The 20,246-nt window shown below is 43.4% G+C and overlaps 1 protein-coding gene across 2 annotated transcripts in view; it reads left to right on the forward strand.

The window, feature by feature from the left end:
• The window catches only part of MYOCD (myocardin), a 101,830-nt gene extending 82,845 nt beyond the window's left edge, over window positions 1-18,985 (forward strand). Inside the window, exons 10-14 of one of the 2 annotated variants that reach the window (XM_025363625.1) lie at window positions 1,675-2,604; window positions 6,302-6,445; window positions 7,983-8,111; window positions 10,561-10,618; window positions 13,075-18,985. In XM_025363625.1, the coding sequence (XP_025219410.1) occupies window positions 1,675-2,604; window positions 6,302-6,445; window positions 7,983-8,111; window positions 10,561-10,618; window positions 13,075-13,646 (1,833 nt within the window). In that variant the 3' untranslated portion in view covers window positions 13,647-18,985. The remainder of the gene's footprint in view (window positions 1-1,674; window positions 2,605-6,301; window positions 6,446-7,982; window positions 8,112-10,560; window positions 10,619-13,074) is intronic. The other variant, XM_025363626.1, reaches the window with a different exon arrangement.
• The last annotated feature ends 1,261 nt before the right edge of the window (window positions 18,986-20,246 follow it).

Consider the following 20,246-nt stretch of genomic DNA (forward strand, 5'->3'; position numbering starts at 1 on the left):
TGCCAATTTAATAAATACATATATATTCATTTGATTTGCACTTCTTGGATTACTAATGATGATATACATACATTACAGTCCATATTTTAAATTTTATTTTTGTTTCTGAAAAGCTGGATCATATATCCCTTGTCCATTTTTATGTTGGGTATCAATCTTCTTTTTAATCAATTAGCGCACTTGATACATTGAGCTTTTTAACACTTTATTATTTGTGTTGCGATTAGTTTTTCCCAAGGTAGCTATTCGTATTTGCGCTTTGTAGTTTCTTGACTTACAGAAGTTTTAAATTTTGTTTTCAATATTTTTCTCAAGCAATCTTTTCCTACAGATATCAGAATTTCCTTTAATATCAGAATATTTGCCTATAGTCTTCTGCTTTATGAAATTATTGAAATTTAGGTATTTAATATGTTTCCTGTTTTAATTACAAAAGAAATACATTTATGTGAAATATTTGGAACTTACAGATAAGGAGAACCATTGTTAACATTTTAGCATATTTTTATCTGGATAATTTCATATGCAAACATAGCTTTAAATATATATATATGTATATATATCCATACCTTGTTTATATAATTTTTAGAAAAATACAATCAATTCAAACTTTGTTCACTTATTACTATACCACAAGCAATTAATCATCCAATGTCAGCCAATATTTATAGCATCAGCTTTACTGGATCTGTAGTGTCCCATCATTTGCATACACCATCATTTACCTAACCAGTTCTCATATTTGTAGATATTTAGAGTTTCCAGTTTAAGAACATTATAAAAAATACAGGGATAAGATAATTACATGTGAATTAACATAATAATATTAGTAAAAGTTTATTTTGCACAACCATTTGCCAGGCACTATTCCAAGTGCTTTATGCATTTTAAGCCATTTTAACCCTCACAAAAATGCATAAAGTGTTATTCCCTCCATTTCCCAGAAGGGAAACTGAGGCATGGAGTGAGCGATCACTGAGTTAGTAACAGGCAGGGCCAGGATTTGAACCGATGGCCTTATCACCGCCTACTCTCTCAGTAGACGACTATTATCCAGCTGGTCTTTAAAATTAGGGTATAAATGTTCATAAGGAGCCGTGGTTCTCAAAGTCAGGTCTGGGCATCACCTGGGGACTTGTTAGAAATACATATCAACTGAGCCAGAAACCCCACAGTGGGGCCCTGCAGTCTGCATTGTAACACACCCTCCAGTGGTTCTGGTGCACGCTCAGGTTTGAGGAAGAGAACGTGGTAGGAAGAGCCCTCACCAAGGAAGCCAGAAAAGCTGCCGACTTCGCTGTACTTCAAGACTATTGTTGGAGGGTTTGTGTCTAAACCCAGGCGGACATGTTTTCTCATCTAGAAAATGGGGACACGGATCGCCATGAGGAATGACGGGCAGTAGATTAGATGACTTCTACCATTCATTCAAGCTGTACATTTGTATGACTCTAAGGCCCTGAATACACCATATATGATAAAGTTAAAAGTAATTGTTAAAATTGTGCAAAACTGGTTTATATCAGGGGTAGGAGAGGAAATTGGAAAGAAGTATGAAAAAGAGTGGGTATTGTAGAATTCCATTTGTGATGTTTTGAAGCTAATTTTATAATGAATACACTTTTAAAAATATGGTCGTTAAACAGCACACTGACCACATTCTGATTTCTTTAGGTCTCTGAATTAAGACAACAGCTTCGAATTCGGGGCCTGCCTGTGTCAGGCACCAAAACGGCCCTCATGGACCGGCTTCGACCCTTCCAGGACTGCTCTGGCAACCCAGGGCCGAACTTTGGGGATATAACGACTGTCACTTTTCCTGTCACACCCAACACGCTGCCCAATTACCAGACTTCTTCCACCAGCGCCCTCTCCAATGGTTTCTACCACTTTGGCAGCACCAGCTCCAGCCCCCCGATCTCCCCAGCCTCCTCTGACCTGTCGGTCGCCGGGTCCCTGCCGGACACCTTCAATGATGCCTCCCCCTCCTTCGGCCTGCACCCGTCCCCGGTCCACGTGTGCACCGAGGAAAGTCTCATGAGCAGCCTGAATGGGGGCTCTGTTCCTTCTGAGCTGGATGGGCTGGACTCCGAGAAGGACAAGATGCTGGTGGAGAAGCAGAAGGTCATCAATGAACTCACCTGGAAACTCCAGCAAGAGCAGAGGCAGGTGGAGGAGCTGAGGATGCAGCTTCAGAAGCAGAAAAGAAATAACTGTTCAGAGAAGAAGCCACTGCGTTTCCTAGCTGCCTCCATCAAGCAGGAAGAGGCCGTCTCCAGCTGTCCTTTTGCATCCCAAGTACCTGTGAAAAGACAAAGCGGCAGCTCAGAGTGTCACGCGCCGGCCTGTGAAGCGGCTCAACTCCAGCCTCTTGGAAATGCTCATTGTGTGGAGTCCTCAGATCAAACCAATGTACTTTCTTCCACATTTCTCAGCCCCCAGTGTTCCCCTCAGCATTCACCGCTTGGGGTCGTGAAAAGCCCACAGCACATCAGTTTGCCCCCATCACCCAACAACCCGCACTTTCTGCCCTCATCCTCCGGGGCCCAGGGAGAAGGACACAGGGTCTCCTCGCCCATCAGCAGCCAGGTGTGCACTGCACAGGTAAGAGCACCTTGCACCATGCCTGGTGCACACCTCTTTCTGGAAGTGGGTTACAAATTTTCTTTTCTTTTCTTTTTTTTTTTTTGAGGCGGAATCTCGCTTTGTCAACCAGGCTGGAGTGCAGTGGCGCAATCTCGGCTCACTGCAAGCTCCGCTTCCCGGGTTTACGCCATTCTCCTGCCTCTCAGCCTCCCGAGTAGCTGGGACTACAGGCGCCCGCCACCTCACCCGGCTAATTTTTTTTGTATTTTTAGTAGAGACGGGGTTTCACCGTGTTAGCCAGGATGGTCTCGATCTCCTGACCTCATGATCCGCCCGCCTCGGCCTCCCAAAGTGCTAGGATTACAGGCGTGAGCCACCGCGCCCGGCCGGGTTACACATTTTCAACTGCTAAAGAGCTAATGTCAGAACTTTAAATGTGAAGGGTTTACCAAAAGCATAGCAGCATCTCCCAGACACTACAATCCTTGAATCTCCATGGTAGACCAAATTCACTCATCCTCTAAGGCAGGGGTTGGCAAACTTGCTCTGTAAAGGGCCAGATGATAAATATTTTTTGCTTTGCAGGTCACACTGTCTGTGTCATCCCTACCCAATTTTGCCTTTGTATCACAAAAGCAGCCACAGACATCATGTAAGCAAATGCACATGGCTATGTCCCAATGAAACTTTATTTTAAAAAATAGTCAGTGAGGCCAGGCGCGGTGGCTCAAGCCTGTAATCCCAGCACTTTGGGAGGCCGAGACGGGCGGATCACGAGGTCAGGAGATCGAGACCATCCTGGCTAACACGGTGAAACCCCGTCTCTACTAAAAAAATACAAAAAAGTAGCCGGGCGAGGTGGCGGGCGCCTGTAGTCCCCGCTACTCGGGAGGCTGAGGCAGGAGAATGGCGTAAACCCGGGAGGCGGAGCTTGCAGTGAGCCGAGATCTGGCCACTGCACTCCAGCCTGGGCGGCAGAGCGAGACTCCGTCTCAAAAAAAAAAAAAAAAAAAAAAATAGTCAGTGAGCAAGACTTGGCTTGTGGGCTGCAGTTTGCTGACCACTGCTCTCAGGATTCCCAGGATTCCTTGGTTTCCACCCTTATCATAGGCCAAACCAATGCCTCAAACGTTTAAAGGGGAAATCATCAGATCTTACTCTTCATGTAATGGTCTGCATAGTGCAAACATTTACTGAGCACCTACTATGTGCCAGGCCCTGTTCTCATCTCTGGGAATTAGTGCTGAGCTAGACAAACAAAACTTTCTATTCTCATGGGAACAGAGACAGTTTAAAAGCAAATGAAACAATTTCAAAGTAAATTATGTACTATATTAGAAGATGATACATCTTTTTGGAGAAAAAGCCAAAGGGGGTGTGTGTGTGTAATTTGGAAGTTTGCTACTTTTTTCTTGAGATGGAGTCTCACTCTATCACCCAGGCTGGAGTACAGTGGCACGATCTTGGCTCACTGCAACCTCCGCCTCCCGGGTTCAAGTGATCCTTCTGCCTCGGCCTCCCAAGTAGCTGGGACTACAGGCACATGCCACCACGCCTGGCTAATTTTTGTATTTTTAGTAGAGACAGAGTCTCACCATATTGGCCAGGCTGGTCTTGAACTCCTGACCTCGTGATCTGCCCGCCTTGGCCTCCCAAAGTGCTGGGATTACAGGCATGAGCCACCATGCCCAGCTGGAAATTTGCAACTTTAATTAGAAGGGCCAGGGACATTTAGCAAAACCTTGAAAGCAGTAAAAAGAAAATGTTGTGGATATTTGGGGTGAAGGCATTGAAGGCAAAGGAGAAATAGCACATGCAGAGGCCCTGAGGTTGGAGCTTGTAGGGACTGTTCAAGGATCAGAAAGAGGGCCAGTGGCTGGACTAGAATGGGAGTGGTCATAGGAGATGGCTTAGGAGACTCACTAATTCAAAGACTAGGCAAAAGGGACTGACAAAGACTTTTATGCTCATGAGCTGAGGAATTACTAGGAAAGCCTATATAAGTCAAGTTGAGAAAGGTTACGTTATCAGAAGGTTCTGAAATCAACATTATTAGAAAAGGAATCGGAAGAAAACTCACATTAATTGAATACCTGCTAAGTGCCAACCATCAAGAGACACGTCTATGAGTAATCTCAGTTATTGTCACAAGAAACGTATGAGCTCCAATGTATTCTTCTTTATTTGTCATTGAAGAAAATGAGGCTCAGAGAGCTTAAATTAGTTACCTAGGATCACAGGAACCCAAGATCTGTTAATTCTAAGTGCATGCCTTATTCAAGTGGAATATCTCCACCCCAAGAGTGTGAAGGGTAGCAAAAGCTAATGGGAATTAATTTTTACAAACCTACAGGAACCATGCATTCCAATGAATGATGTCTACCCCTGAGGGGCGCTCCGGGAGAAATTAGGACCTAAATAAATTATTGTCATAATTAACAAACATGTATTGAGTGTGTAGTGTCCTGGGAAACAAAGGTAAAAATAGCTCTTGAGACGTAGCTCTGGACCAAACTTTTCAGTACTGATGATATTGCTGCTAACATTGTACAGTGATTTATGGTTCACAAAGACTCTTTGAAGACATTAAAAATTTCATGATAAAACAATAAAGAACAGGCCGGGTGCAGTGGCTCACACCTGTAACCCTAGCACTTTGGGAGGCCAAGGTGGGCGGATCACAAGGTCAAGAGTTCAAGACCAGCCTGGCCAACACAGTGACATCCCATCTCTACTAAAAATACAAAAATTAGGCCAGGCGCAGTTGCTCATGCCTGTAATCCCAGCACTTTGGGAGGCTGAGCAGGTGGATCACAAGGTCAGGAGTTCAAGACCAGCCTGGCCAATATGGTGAAACCTCATCTCTACTAAAAATACAAAAATTAGGTTAGGCGCGGTGGTTCATGCCTGCAATCCCAGCACTTTGGGAGGCTGAGGCGGGTGGATCATGAGGTCAGGAGATAGAGACCAACCTGGCCAATATGACCGATATCGTGAAACCCCATCTCTACTAAAAGTACAAAAATTAGCCGGGCGTGGTGGCACGCGCCTGTAGTCCCAGCTACTCAGGAGGCTGAGGCAGGAGAATATCTTGAACCCGGGAGGCAGAGGTTGCAGTGAGCTGAGATCGCACCACTGCACTCCAGCCCAAGCAACAGAGCGAGACTCCATCTAAAAAAAAAGAATAAAATTAAAAAATAAAGAACAATATAGGTTAACAATGACTGATCTATGCTTATAACATTAAATGCTTGTGGGAGGGAGGGACAGATTGATTATAAAGGGCTGGAAAGGTCCAGGAAGCTTTTGTGAAGGGCTTGGACTTGACAGGAAGTGTCATGTTAAAAAGTAGAGGGCCAGGAAAGGGACAAGGTAGGGAGATGGAATGTACAGGGCATGCTGCTCGAGGTCCATGGTGGGAATAGTAGAACTTAAGCTTGCAGAAGTAAATAGCACCAAACTGTAGAGTCTTGAACACCCATCTGGGTTGAAAGTGGAAATCCTACAATGTGGATATCTGGAGCCACTGAAAGTTTTTGAGCAGTAGGTGACGTCTAAAAAGCCAGATTTTAGGCAAGTTCATCTGGTAATGGAATTTAGGAAGGTTTGTAAAAATGACACCAGTGGACACAGGGCAGGAACCAGAATTGTCAGCCAAGGTCACACTCAAGTAAGCTGCTGCTGGCCATGTAATTTGTCACTTCTTCCTTTACAGAACTCAGGAGCTCACGATGGCCATCCTCCAAGCTTCTCTCCCCGTTCTTCCAGCCTCCACCCACCCTTCTCTGGAGCCCAAGCAGACAGCAGTCACGGTGCTGGGGGCAACCCTTGTCCCAAAAGCCCATGTGTACAGCAAAAGGTAAGCACCTGAAAAAAGGCTTCAACATGGGATTCACTTTGCCTCTTCTCTCTTCTGTAACCCGGGAGGCAGAGGTTGCAATGAGCCGAGATCGCACCACTGCACTCCAGCCCGGGCGACAGAGCGAGACTCCGTCTCAAAAAATAAATAAATAAAATAAATAAATAAAGAACAATATAGGTTAATAATGACTGATCTATGCTTACAACATTAAATGCTGGTGGGAGGGAGGGACAGATTGATTATAAAGGGCTGGAAAGGTCCTCCAACGTGAGCAATAATGAAGCTCCCTTTAAAGGCAGAAGTAAATTTCATTTTAGAGAGAAACAAATCCACTCCAAGTGTGTGTAAAAGGATGTACAAATATGAGTTAGAAGTTTTCCCAGGGAGTCATTTCCTGGGGTCATCCCAGCAATCGTGGTGACTAAAATGGCCGTAATCTGTTTGCAAAACAACGTGAACAATTAACCAGTTTCTGTGAAGTTAAAGATTGGGATCAGGGTGTGTGGGAAACAATGTTGGAGGAAGAGAGAGGGACACAGATCCCTGGACAGGATTGGAGAGATGTGCAAAGCAGGGGTCATAGTGCAATATCTTTATGGAAAAGGAAGAGACGTCACCTTTCAGCTGGCGGAAGAAGTCAAGGGTATGAAGGATTCAGGGTATGGAGAGTCTCAAGGGGCAAAGAAGAGGTGGCAGAAAGGAGACAAACAACATAAGCATGACATAAAAGTGCCACATACCACAAGTCAGGGAAGGGACAGAGACCCTGACGTGGGCCAGGCACTCCACAGGAGAACACACTCACAGTAAACAAAGCTGGTTCATAAAGAGACCTCAGCAATGCCTCCAGCTCTCTGCAAAATAACCCATTTGGAATAAATGACCTGTAGGATAGATTACTCTGAAAATTCCTGGGTTGATTTGTTTTTTTGTTTGTTTGTTTGTTTGTTTGTTTGTTTTGAGACATGGTCTCACTCTGTCACCCAGACTGGAATGCAGTGGTGCAATCTCGGCTCACTGCAACCTCCACCTCCCAGGTTCAAGCGATTCTCCTGCCTCAGCATCCCGAGTAGCTGGGACTACAGGTGCGCCACTATGCCTGGCTGATTTTTTTGTTTTATTTTTAGTGAGACAGGGTTTCACCATGTTGGCCAGGCTGGTCTCGAACTCCTGACCTCAGGTGATCTGCCCACCTCGGCCTCCCAAAGTGCTAGGATTACAGCCATGAGCCACCGCACCCATCCTGATCTTTTTCGTATTGAACTGGACTCTTACTTATTTTCCCCTAAAAGAAGAGAGTGCGCCTTAAGGGGGATGATATATCTGCAAGGTTCCCATTCTAAGATGCCGCCACCAATAAACCCACGGTTGCATTCACTATTGTTAATATATGGGAGTTGTTTTCTAAGCCCTGGACCTTTTCTTTTCCTCTTAGATCAATTTTTCCAAAATTTAGCCTGTTGTTTCTAGAACAGAAACAGTATCATGTCAGACCCATGAATTCAATGCCTTTCTCCGTATTTTACCCATGCAGATGGCTGGTTTACACTCTTCTGATAAGGTGGGGCCAAAGTTTTCAATTCCATCCCCAACTTTTTCTAAGTCAAGTTCAGCAATTTCAGAGGTAACACAGCCTCCATCCTATGAAGATGCCGTAAAGCAGGTAACCATGTGATTTGTTCTTTATAGAAGAATAAATAGACTGACTCAATGAACAGACATTGTTTTATACGATTAAACTTCACGCAGTTTGTAAATTCTGATACTGAGTGTGTCATGTGCCACGCCACCAGAATGAGCAAATTATGTGGACAATAATTGGAAAACAGTGTTGCGTGTGTAGCTGTGTGAGGCAGGGAGAGAAGAGAGGATCACCTGTCTGGCTTTGGTACCAGCTCTGCCATCTGCCAGCTGCCACTGTCGCTCAGATGAACACTTCAGCTCTCTTACACAAAATAGGGATATTTACTTGGTAAGGATTCTAGATAACCTAACACTTACCACTTTGTTCAGGTACCTAATAGCTTCTCAAATAGATGACAGTGATTGTCAGGGTAATAATACTTCCTAAGGTCCTCCCTGGCTTTAAAATTCAATGACCCTGCCAAAACATTGATGGGTATTGAAGCTGGATAATAAACTCAAGGACGTTCACTCTATCCTCTGCTTTCGTTTGTATTTGGAAAGCCTCAAAATTAAAAAGTAGGAAACAGAAAAAACAAGGCTGGGTCTGGTGGCTCACACCTGTAATCCCAGCACTTTGGGAGGCCAAGGCGGGTGGATCACCTGAGGCCAGGAGTTTGAGACCAGCCTGACCAATATGGTGAGACCCCGTCTCTACTAAAAATACAAAAATTAGCTGGGTGTGGTGGCGCGTGCCTGTAATCCCAGCTACTCGGGAGGCTGAGGCAGAAGAATTGCTTGAACCGGGGAGGCGGAGGTTGCAGTGAGCTGAGTTCGCAGCACTGTACTCCAGCCCTGGTGACAAGAGCAAAACCCTGTCTCAAAAAAAAAAAAAAAAAGAAAAGAAAAACAGAAAACAATTAATGATCCCCTATTTCAAATAGTCTGAGCTTGGATAAGGTATTTGATAGCCCTTCATATGTGTTTAACCCAGAGAAGAGCATTTACGTCAGTTGCTGTATACGGATATCCCACAGATCAAAGTCAGCCTGCGGTTAAGTTTTGTTTGGCTTAAAGAATATTTTAAATAACAGGAGATGGTATGCAAAGTGGGCTTTCTCATTTCTAAAAAGTTAGAGGATCTGGCAACCCAGGAGCCACATTGCTGCGAGACAATTGCCGAAAGCAAGGTTCTCCTGCTACTTTGAGCCACAGCTGTGCTCTGCTCTCTGCCTCTTTTTCTTATTCTATATTCAGTTCATTTCAATTACCTGCCAGACACTTAGGCTTCTGGTACCTTCTGAACTGATAAATGACTCATTTTTTGGTCAGTGCTCCCATCCATATTGATTACTGATACCTGCGTTTATTGAGTCTGGGCTCTCCAAGTAGTGAGATGGATATATGCCTTTGTTCTCCCCATTCCTCTCCCCTGGTTTCCGTAAACGTCAGCTGATTCTTCAGTTTCAAAAGAAGAGAGCCAGGCAAAGTGGACGTCCAGAAATAAGACTCTACTGAGATGAGCCAGAGAAGAGGGGACATACCCTACAAGTGTCTACAGCTTCCTCAAGCTACTGCAATGAGGAACCAACAAAATATGAGCTAAGTTCTTGGACCACATTGCAGAAACCAAGCAAGAGGTAGATTCAGGTCACTTCAAAGTAAGAGCCTAAAAAGACATTTTCTATATGCTAAGATGTCCTGCTCCTGGGATGAAAACCTCTCAAACGATAGAACTGACTCTAAAGTACTCTGTGCTGGGAAGCATTGTGCCTTCTTTTGCCTTTCTCCTGTTGTAGTAGACTGTTTCATTCAGCAGTTTATCTGCCTAAAATTAATACCGAAGCTTAATCAAACGTGGTTAAAAAACCATTAAGCAATACACCCATGTTCATAGCAGCATGATACATCGTAGCCCAAAGGTACACGCAACCCACATGTCCATTGACAAATGAATGGATAAACAACATGCGTTATATCTATACAATGGAATTTTATTCAGTCTTTAAAAAACAGAAATTCTGACACATGTCACAACATAGATCAACCTTGAGGACATTACGCTTAGGGAAATAAGCTAGTTGCAAAAGAACAAATGCTGTCTGGTTCACTCACAGGAGGGACTTAGAATAGTCAAATTTGTAAAGGCAGAAAGGAAAATGGTGGTCGCCAGGGGCTAAAGGATGGGGTGTGGGAAATTCTGGTTTAATGGGTACACAGTTTTAATCTTGCAGGATGAAAAGAATTCTGAAGACAGATGGTGGCGATGGTCACACAACACTGTGAATGTACCTAATGCCCCTTAACTGTACACTTAAAAATGGTTGATAGTAAATTTAAAGTTATGTGTATTTTACCACAATTAGGAAAAAAAAAAAAAAAACCTTAACCAAACCTAGTTCAAAATCCTGCAGTGCTGCTTCTAATGATTTCCTACGGAGATAACCACCTTCTAAATTATCTGTCCTCCTTTGGTTAATCTGTAATAGCAAATGACCCGGAGTCAGCAGATGGATGAACTCCTGGACGTGCTTATTGAAAGTGGAGGTAAGACTGCCTGTGTCCTGTCCATTAGGACGTTCTGAGCCCACGTGAACTCTTGAGGAATGAACTCTCGGTAGCAAGATCAGACGCACACTGTGAGTCGGATGTACCAGGCAGTCCTCAGGGAGAGTCATTTCCTTTGAGCTTCTCGCACATTTTTAGAGCTGATAAAAGAAAGCATAGTGGATGATTCCTCACTGCCTTTGTCCTAGGAACATTTTTCAGAATCATTTTAATAGTTTTCATGTTTCGGCTTAATCCTTGTTTCCTTAAGTGTTTTCTCTTGCTGCACTACTTCTTTCTATGGTCTAATCTCAATGTGCCTGCCTTCTCAATTATGAGAAAAGAAAAAAGCAGATAATGAACGTTTTGTGCCACCTACTCAAAGTGAAATTCAATTAGTAACCTTCCACTGGATGGTTCATTCAGGCTTACATGTTATTCATGCTAGCAATAAAACATAATCAACATGTGCTTTTTGTCATCTTTTAATTTGTTCATTTATTTACTTAAAAAATTACAGAGTGTGTACCTAGAATTTCAAACCACACAAATAAATAAGATGACCTGAGGAGGATGTCTAGAAAAAAAGAAAAGAACTTGGAGGAACCCTTGTGCCAAAAACATTTAAAATTTCAGAGACGGAGGTAGCAAAGGACTCAGAGAAGGGGTAGCCCGGCATTGTGCTAGTCTCAGTGCCGCATCAGACGAAGTCCTGATTTCTATGGAGTTTACAGTCTGGTAAGGGAGACAGATAACAAGCAAGTGAACAGACCTTTCCTTCACTGTAACAAGAGGGAAGAAGAAAGAGATGGGTACAAACATATGTGTGTATGTGAGTTCTGTGATGGAAAAATGAGAAGAGTTCATATCAGATGCCTGTATTTATATATATATATATATACACACACACACACACACACACATACATATACATATGCATACACACACACACACACACACACACACACACATATATATATATATATTTTTTTTTTTTGAGACGGAATCTCACTCTGTCACCAGGCTGAAGTGCAGTGGTGCAATCTCGGCTCACTGCAACCTCTGCCTCCCGGGATCAAGCAATTCTCCTGCCTCAGCCTCCCAAGTACCTGGGACTACAGGCGTGCACCACCACGCCCAGCTAATTTTTTGTATATTTATTAGAGACGGGGTTTCACCATGTTGGCCAGGATGGTCTCGATCCCCTGACCTCATGATCCGCCCACCTCGGCCTCCCAAAGTGCTGGGATTACAGGCGTGAGCCACCGCACCCGGCCTGCCCTTGTATATCTTTAATGAAATATGTGGCAAGGCCAGAAACGCATGAGGATGCAGAAGGGGAGTGTGGAAGATTCAGAGGAAGAAGAGCAGTTATGACTTAATCATGAATGAATTGAGTTTTCTGGAGAAACCCAGCAGGGTTGTTTTGCAGTCTTAAATGCCAGCGGTAGGTCTGACATCAGAAATCTAAAGTGAAACCAAGTCAGCTTAGTTGTTTAATTTTTCTCTTGCAACGTTCTGCTGATCCAGAGCATGCTCAGCGAAGGCAGACGATCAGGTTCTTCCAGGGGTGGGGTTCTGCCAAAACTACAGGCTGGACAGGGAAAGAAGTGAAGACCAGAGGGACTGGTGGACAGTGATAACGTAGTAGAGTCTATGGATTGGCGTGACTGTAAATGGTTGGGAAATTATTGTTACGAGGTACTTAATAAGTGGCTTGGAGGGTTGGGAGAGGATGGACAGAGAGTAGAAAATATAGCTTGAAATGAGCTTTCAGAGGGATGCAGTATTTGGAGATGACACAATCCAAGGTATGTCTGACCGGGTGGGAAAGAGGGAATCACTGGAGTTGAGGAGCAAGTCGGGAGCTGAGAGGCCACCATGAATGCTGTGATTTCCAAGGATGCTCAGGTTACAGAATGAGAAGGGCTGAAGTGGGGAAAAGGCAATGGAGTAGGAAGTAGAGTTTTCAGTGAATGAGGAGGAGTGACCAGGAGGCTAGGGGTGAGGCATTGGTGTCACCCTCAAAACCCAAAACTGCTGAGTTGTCATCAGAAGGAAGTGGAGTAGCAATCAGAAAGTGGCAATGGCGTGGCACCTGGTCCCTCATCTTCAGGCCCTCACTGAGGATGTCGGGATGGACTCAGTGTCCTCAAGGGACTACCAGGGGTCAGAGGAGTAGGCACAGGAACCTTCGGGGAAGAGAGTTTCAGAATCACAGTGGAATTCCCAAGAGGAAAGGGTTTGGGAAAAACCAGGGGGATGATGAATTGGAGATTGACAGAGCAGCTTAGTGGAGATTGACATTGCATTCCATCTCAAGAGAGATGAGATTGGGTGGTGAGCGGTGACCAGGGAAGCGTGGCTGTCTTCTGTATCTAAGTGTAACTCACTCATATTGCGTGGCATGCTCAATTTGAAGTGATTTAACAAGTCACATCGTGTATTGCCCACAGAAATGCCAGCAGACGCTAGAGAGGATCACTCATGTCTTCAAAAAGTCCCAAAGATACCCAGATCTTCCCGAAGTCCAACTGCTGTCCTCCCCAAGCCCGCGGCTTCCTTTGAACAAGCCTCTTCAGGCAGCCAGATCCCCTTTGATCCCTATGTCACTGACAGTGATGAGCATCTTGAAGTCTTATTAAATTCCCAGAGCCCCCTAGGAAAGGTGAGTGATGTCACCCTTCTAAAAATTGGGAGCGAAGAACCTCATTTTGATGGGATAATGGATGGATTCTCTGGGAAGGCTGCAGAAGACCTCTTCAATGCACATGAGATCTTGCCAGGCCCCCTCTCTCCGATGCAGACACAGTTTTCACCCTCTTCTGTGGACAGCAGTGGGCTGCAGTTAAGCTTCACTGAATCTCCCTGGGAAACCATGGAGTGGCTGGACCTCACTCCGCCAAGTTCCACACCAGGCTTTAGCGCCCTCACCACCAGCAGTCCCAGCATCTTCAACATCGATTTCCTGGATGTCACTGATCTCAATTTGAGTTCTTCCATGGACCTTCACTTACAGCAGTGGTAGAATGCTCGATGCACCAGCGCTACGGAAGACCAATAGGAGTACCATGGGGGAAAGCACACAGCCATACGTACTTTACTGTCCAAAAATAGAAGAAGAAGAAGAGAATTAAAGAGAAGCAATGGAGACTTCTGTGCCAGTCAACAAGAACAAATAGGAGACATTTTTAGAAATACAAATACTGTAATATTTACCAACATTCAGTACCTGTTAATGATTTCAACAGTGCGTTCAAAAATGGGCTTTCTCAGATTAAGGATGCCAAAAAAGATATTTCACTGCCTTTTCAAAGACCAGTATATTTTCTAGCCCATTATTTTTCTCAGGCAAAAGCTCACACTGTAAGCTTTTCTCATGAATTCACTAGCGATAACATGGAAAGGAAACACAGTCTTTTGGGAGCACAGGGAAGCCAGCCCTCCAAGGTTATGGAAGACATACCTACGATGGAAGCTGTTGCCCAATGTCTCCATTACTATCTTTCAAAAGAGAAGCCAGACCCAGCTTCAAATCAAAAGTTCTTGAGACAGAGGGACAAAACCAATCTTTTTCGAGGAAAGCTAAATCAACTCAATGTCCCTCTACCACAAAACTGCCCCACTGGAGTGGCTTTGAACCTGTACCCAGGACTCTGTGTGGTCACTAATAACAGTTAACCTGAACTGAGTCCACAGAACGCCACCCAGAACTTTCTTCTGTTTCAACCAGTGACCCAATCATTCCCGCCATATCTCTGCTGATAAGTACGTGTCCTAGATGAACCCTGAAGGATGCAGACCTCCTTCCCCCGAAGGAGATGCCACAAGCTCCCCAACACCGCCAGCCCCCTTTAGTTCCAAAGACTAGAGATGACCACATTGGTAGAAACGTATCTCGAGGCACAGGAAGGAAGCCGTACCAGGGATAATTCAGACAGGACTAGAGAATAACATCATTTCACATACCCTGGAATAAACACCCTGGGTTCCTATAACAGGACCATTACTTATGGGAGTCCAACTTCTCCTTTTGTTTTGCTATTATCAGTTTATCTTTCTCTCACTCCACTTTTCCCTCAAGGTACCAATCCTTTCCTGTTCCTCATTTGGCCATCTTTCTTTTTCTGCCCCAACATTGGGAGGGGAGGACTTCTCAGCTCTAACAAGCTGCCTTACTCCTAAGAAAGCCATTTTTGACAAATGTAATAATCCAGGTTCTTCTGGAGAACTCATTCTCCACACGCACAGTTTGCAGCAAAAGGAAGTCGCAAGAATTTCTTGAGGAAGAAACTGGTGACTTGGTCCATCAGTCACCACGTTCCTTCTATTCTCATTTAGTTTTCAAGAAATTATTGGTTTGTGTTGCTCTGGGGAAATTGGAAATCGTTACATTGTAAAGACAAATACGGATGATATTTACAGGAGAGAATTTCAGATCTGGGTTTTTGAAAGAAAACAGAATTGCACATTGAAAACAATGGAAGGAAAAAGACAATGGTCGAATGTGCATTCCTTGTTACCTCTCGTGGCTTTGGCTGGGAGTTGGAAAAAACTGAAATTTCGGGACAGTCTCTGTAAGGCTCACTGTGGCTCCAGTTCACCATTTTATATTGTTGCATGCTGTAGAAAGGAGCTATTGCTGTTGTTTTGTTTTTTTATTTAAATCACTAAGGCACTGTTTTTATCTTTTGTAAAAAAAAATGTTGTTCACTGTGCACTTATAGAAAAAATAATCAAAAATGTTGTGATTTTAGAAGCTCTCTTTTTGATAAACCAAAGATTTAGAAGTCATTCCATTGTTAACTTGTAAAAAATGTGTGAACACAGGGAGGTTTTGGTGATTGCTACTCTGAAAGCTGCCAGATCTTATTCTGGGGGTGGGATGTGGGCGAATACACATACACACACAAATACACATGTATGTATGATAGATATATACATACATGTATATTATATGTGTGTGTGCGTGTATCTTCAAAAGCAGCACTACTGAGTTCTACACCAAAAGCCTTTAACCCTTAATCTGATGTGAATGATACCTGGCCTTTCTCACTATGAATTTCTGATTAATCAACCAGGCTACACGTTGTCTCTCTGTGTATGACTAACGACTCCAACCCGATGACTCACAGCTACTTGCTTATCGTGAACAAGCTCATCTTGGCAGTGAATATGGATGTGAAAAGACAGAACGGCTTCACCATTAGTAGCTGGAAATGGCATCACAGTCTCTTATAGAGGAATATGAAAGGAACATGAAAATCATTTTACATTCCTTTATCTGCATTGTGTTTTAAAAGATCCACATGGTAAATTTTTTATTTTGCTTTTATGTCAGTCATCAGAACCAACACAATCCAGAAGAAAAAATTGCCAGTGTTTCCTTCGAAGATGAAGCTACTGGGGAAGAAAACCTTATTAATACACTCCACACATTTGTTCATTCCTCAGCTGTTGATGTTTTCTTGGGGTCTTGACAAAGCTTGCTGGTCAGTGCACTTTTCAGGTGTCACGTTTTGCTGTTTGTACGTTCTTTTTCTTCCCCTTACTTCCTTTGGAAAACAAATTCACACAGTGCCCCTATTCTGAGACCTGGGACTGAGTGTTAATTATATTTTTCCTTTGGGTATTTCTATCTGAGAGACTAGACCTAGTTAGGAGGCCTCTGTACTTCTCCAGATTGTGCTTTTTTATGGGGATCTTTTGGGCTATGACCCAGGACTGATAGATACGCCTGACGGTAGACAAAAGATAAAATGGTTCCTATATCCCAATGCAAACCAACACAGTTAAAAGAGCAGATCTCTGGATAACTGCTCTCAACCTCCTTCCACAGTCTCCACAAACCACATTCACCCTCTCTCTGCATAGCTCAGACATGAAATTTGAGGGAGAAAACTGGAGATAATTGGGAGAAAACTGATGAAGTTGGCTGCTTCCAGTACCTCAGATAATCCATGAATTTGTCTCCCATTGAGAATTTTATTTTAAATTCTTTTAAACTCTTAGTTGTGTCTTTTGTGATGACAATTCAGGCACGACTAAAAGATGTACAGAGACTTACGAAGATGGTCACATTCAAGTTTCCTAATGCTCTTAGAACCTGAAGATGACCATGTGCAGTTTTCCTAGGACCTCTGAACCCCCGTGGTGATGAAGACTTGAAGACATTTGCAGCTATCTCCTGCAGTCTAGTAGATTCATACTTACCTAAAGAAGTCAAAAAATTTATTCGTGCAAGTGCTTGCGGCAAGCCAGTGCTTATTAGTCGTGACCCTGCTTCTAACAACGTTAATGAGACAACACATATTCTATTGTAAGGGAGAAAGAGGGAGGAAGAGAGGGACGGAGGGAGGAAGAGAGGGACGGAGGGAGGAAGGAGAGGGAGGGAGAAAGGAAGGGAAGACAGGAGATGGGAAGGGAGGCAAAGAGAGAAGGAAGGAGAAGGGAAGGAAGGAAAGAAGAGAGGAAAGAAGGAAGGGAAGGAAAAAAGGGCCAAACTTTCTGATCTATGAACTTCTCAGTTCAGCTAAGATGTAACACTATGAGAAGTAAATCAGAATTTTTTTAAGGAGAAGTCATTCTTAGCACTACAATAATTGTACCAGTAATTGAGGAAACCAAGACAACATTCACCTGAACAATCAAGGATCTGAGAACTGTCAGCCTTTTGCCATTCAAAAACATTTACATCCAACCTGAAAAAAAAAAAAAAAAAAGAATCAGTAAAACCTATCCGAAGCATTCAAAATGGTTCTTTCCAAATATTATTTATTTTAAAGTCAGTCGGCTCTTCTAGAAACAGATTCTGGTCTGGCTGAAAACTCCCACATCAGATTTACTCATCCAGTGGCTAATATTTGATACCCACCATGGGCAAAGCACACAAATCTTCAGATAAACAATACTGAATTGATTCAGCACAGATTGTTCAGATTTGAATGACCAGGGAGTTGTATTTGCTACATGTAAGAACACTGAGAATCTCCCAGTTCTCAAACTAGAAACCTTTTAGCTATGATAAAAAAAAAGGGGGGGGGGTCTTCATTTTTCCAAAAGGGAGGGTAGAGGTGGGGATCACTTTTTAGCCAAAAGCTATCTCTCACTCCAAAATTCTTGCACTATTCTTGGTGGACAAACACCAGTAGTCTATCACTTGGAGATCTTTTAATATTTCCCATCATTTAAAACATCCATGAGAGTTTGAAGATTTGTTTTGATTGCCAGATACAGAAGCCCCTTGAAAGTAAGGAAAGGGTGGAGGAAGCTTTTTTTGTGTCCTATCCCTATGTATCATAGCAGCTTTATAGACAAAAGGGACACTTACTGGTGAGCCTCTTGCCTTTAAAAGAAAATCATCTAAGAATACGAAGGCAATTTTATTTCCCCCTACAGCCCTCAGCTGCCTTCCTCACAGAAGGAAGTTCCTAATTGCTGGTACACAGTTTGCTATCAAATATCAGATATGAGAAAACTTGTAGTGAAAAGAGTCTGGGTTCTTGGTTTTCTCATAAATCCAATATAAACTGGTAGGTTGGTTCAGGGTCGAAATTGCCAATGGTTTATTAGACAGATGATACTGACAGACGCACAAAGCCCAGGTCCTGGAACAAGACAATCCTATAGTGCCAAGATCTGGTCAGTTGCGTTAAGGAGCTGAGTTTGATTCTAGAGTCCAGGTTTATAGAGAAACCATGGTTAGATTGAGATTACCCATGGGGAGACGATTGCAAGACAGGATGAGATCTGGGAAGAATTTTGTTGTCATCTGCCAGGGAAATTGTCATAGGACCCATTGAATGCAATAACATGTGAGTAAGTTCCCTTTTGATTCTGGGACCCAGCGATTTTCCCTGTGGGTTAAGACAAACCAACGCCTGAAGGTCTCCTGTGCTTATTTTAACCATCTGCTCCCGCCATGAACACTGGAGCATGCATTTCCTCGAAGTGGTTTCATAGCTCCTGTGTGTTAGTGGAAAAGGGGAGTATAACGATGGGGATCCTGGAAGTTATTTTAATGTTTTCCAAAGGAAAGGAACCCACACTGCTCCCCAGAGTTCCTCTCCAATGGCCCTGCAGTGGGAACGGAGGACAATGTATTGCTGGGTGCTTAAAATCCTCCCTCAGCGAAGCATAAAGAGACACTTTGTAAAGAAAAAAAGAGCAAGCATAGGTTCTCTGTGGGACCTTGTGGAGTGGTGTTTTCACATTGGTCTCTTTGGCTCCATTATGCATAATCAGAAAGAAATGTGGGTTACTGGGAAGAGACAAAAAGCAGTGGCTAAAATACCAAAGTTGGCATATGTTCTTTTTTTAAAAGAAAATGCATATATTTTTAAATAAAATGTTTATTTTAAAAAGAAATGTAAAGCTTTTTTTTTTTTTTCTCGTGGCTGTGTGGTGTACCCAGGCCTTGTGGAATGTGCTATTTATTGTTATTTATTTATTTATTATTATTATTATACTTTAAGTTCTAGGGTACATGTGCATAACGTGCAGGTTTGTCACATATGTATACTTGTGCCATGTTGGTGTGCTGCACCCATCAACTCGTCATTTACATCAGGTATAACTCCCAGTGCAATCCCTCCCCCCTCCCCCCTCCCCATGATAGGCCCTGGTGTGTGATGTTCCCCTTCCTGAGTCCAAGTGATCTCATTGTTCAGTTCCCTCCTATGAGTGAGAACATGCGGTGTTTGGTTTTCTGTTCTATTTATATGTGTTGTTTCCTTTTATTCCCACAATGACCCCATGAAGTAGTGTCATTATCATCCTCGTTTTTGCAAATAAAGACACCAGGCTCAGAGGATACATAAATTGCCTAAAGTTACACGACTGAGAAATGGCAGAGCCAAGAGTCAGACTGCAATTTGCTCACCTCCAAAGCCCAGATCTTGAGCACTGCACACACTGCCTGAGCTGATACTTACTGTGGATCATACTAATACAATCAGAACCTTTACAAAACAGATTCTCAAGCTATGCATATGCCCATTAAGATACACACATACATATACAACTTAGCCAATTCAATGTTTTCATCAGTTTAGTAACTGAGCACGTTGAATAACAACACAGGATAAATTGGGTATCAAGAGGCCTGTATATATAGACACCCTGAATAAGACCTAGTTTTTAATCTACCTTTTCCTCTTAAGTTTATTCCTGCCTATTATTTTGTCATTGGTGAACATATGAACCACATAGGGGGAAATGTCAGACTGTGAAAAGAGCCCTGGAGTGGACAAACATCCCAAGCCCTGGTTTAGCTAAGAACTGGTCTTTCTCCCTACCACAGCTCTCTCTGCCCCTATGTCAGCCTTACTTTCTGGTAGGCTCTCTCATGTAGAATCAACAAGGTCATGGGTTACCGGCAGCCCCACGTGTAGCAATTCCAGCAACAAGAGAGTTTCTCAGTCCTGGGAGTCCTGGCAGAAATCTCAGAGCTTGCTCTCAGTGGTCCCAGCAGGTAATGGTCATCCCTGAATCCATCTCTATGGCCATGAGAAGCGGATATAAATACACGCACAGGGTCTGGATTCCCTGCTCAGCCCTGAGCTATGGAGTGGGATCATTTGAATCTTATGGACCGGCAGTAGGGAAGGTGAGTTCTTCTAAGAGAAAA

This window comes from Theropithecus gelada, chromosome 16 (genome assembly GCF_003255815.1).
Source record: "Theropithecus gelada isolate Dixy chromosome 16, Tgel_1.0, whole genome shotgun sequence".
Classification (NCBI taxonomy): domain Eukaryota; kingdom Metazoa; phylum Chordata; class Mammalia; order Primates; family Cercopithecidae; genus Theropithecus; species Theropithecus gelada.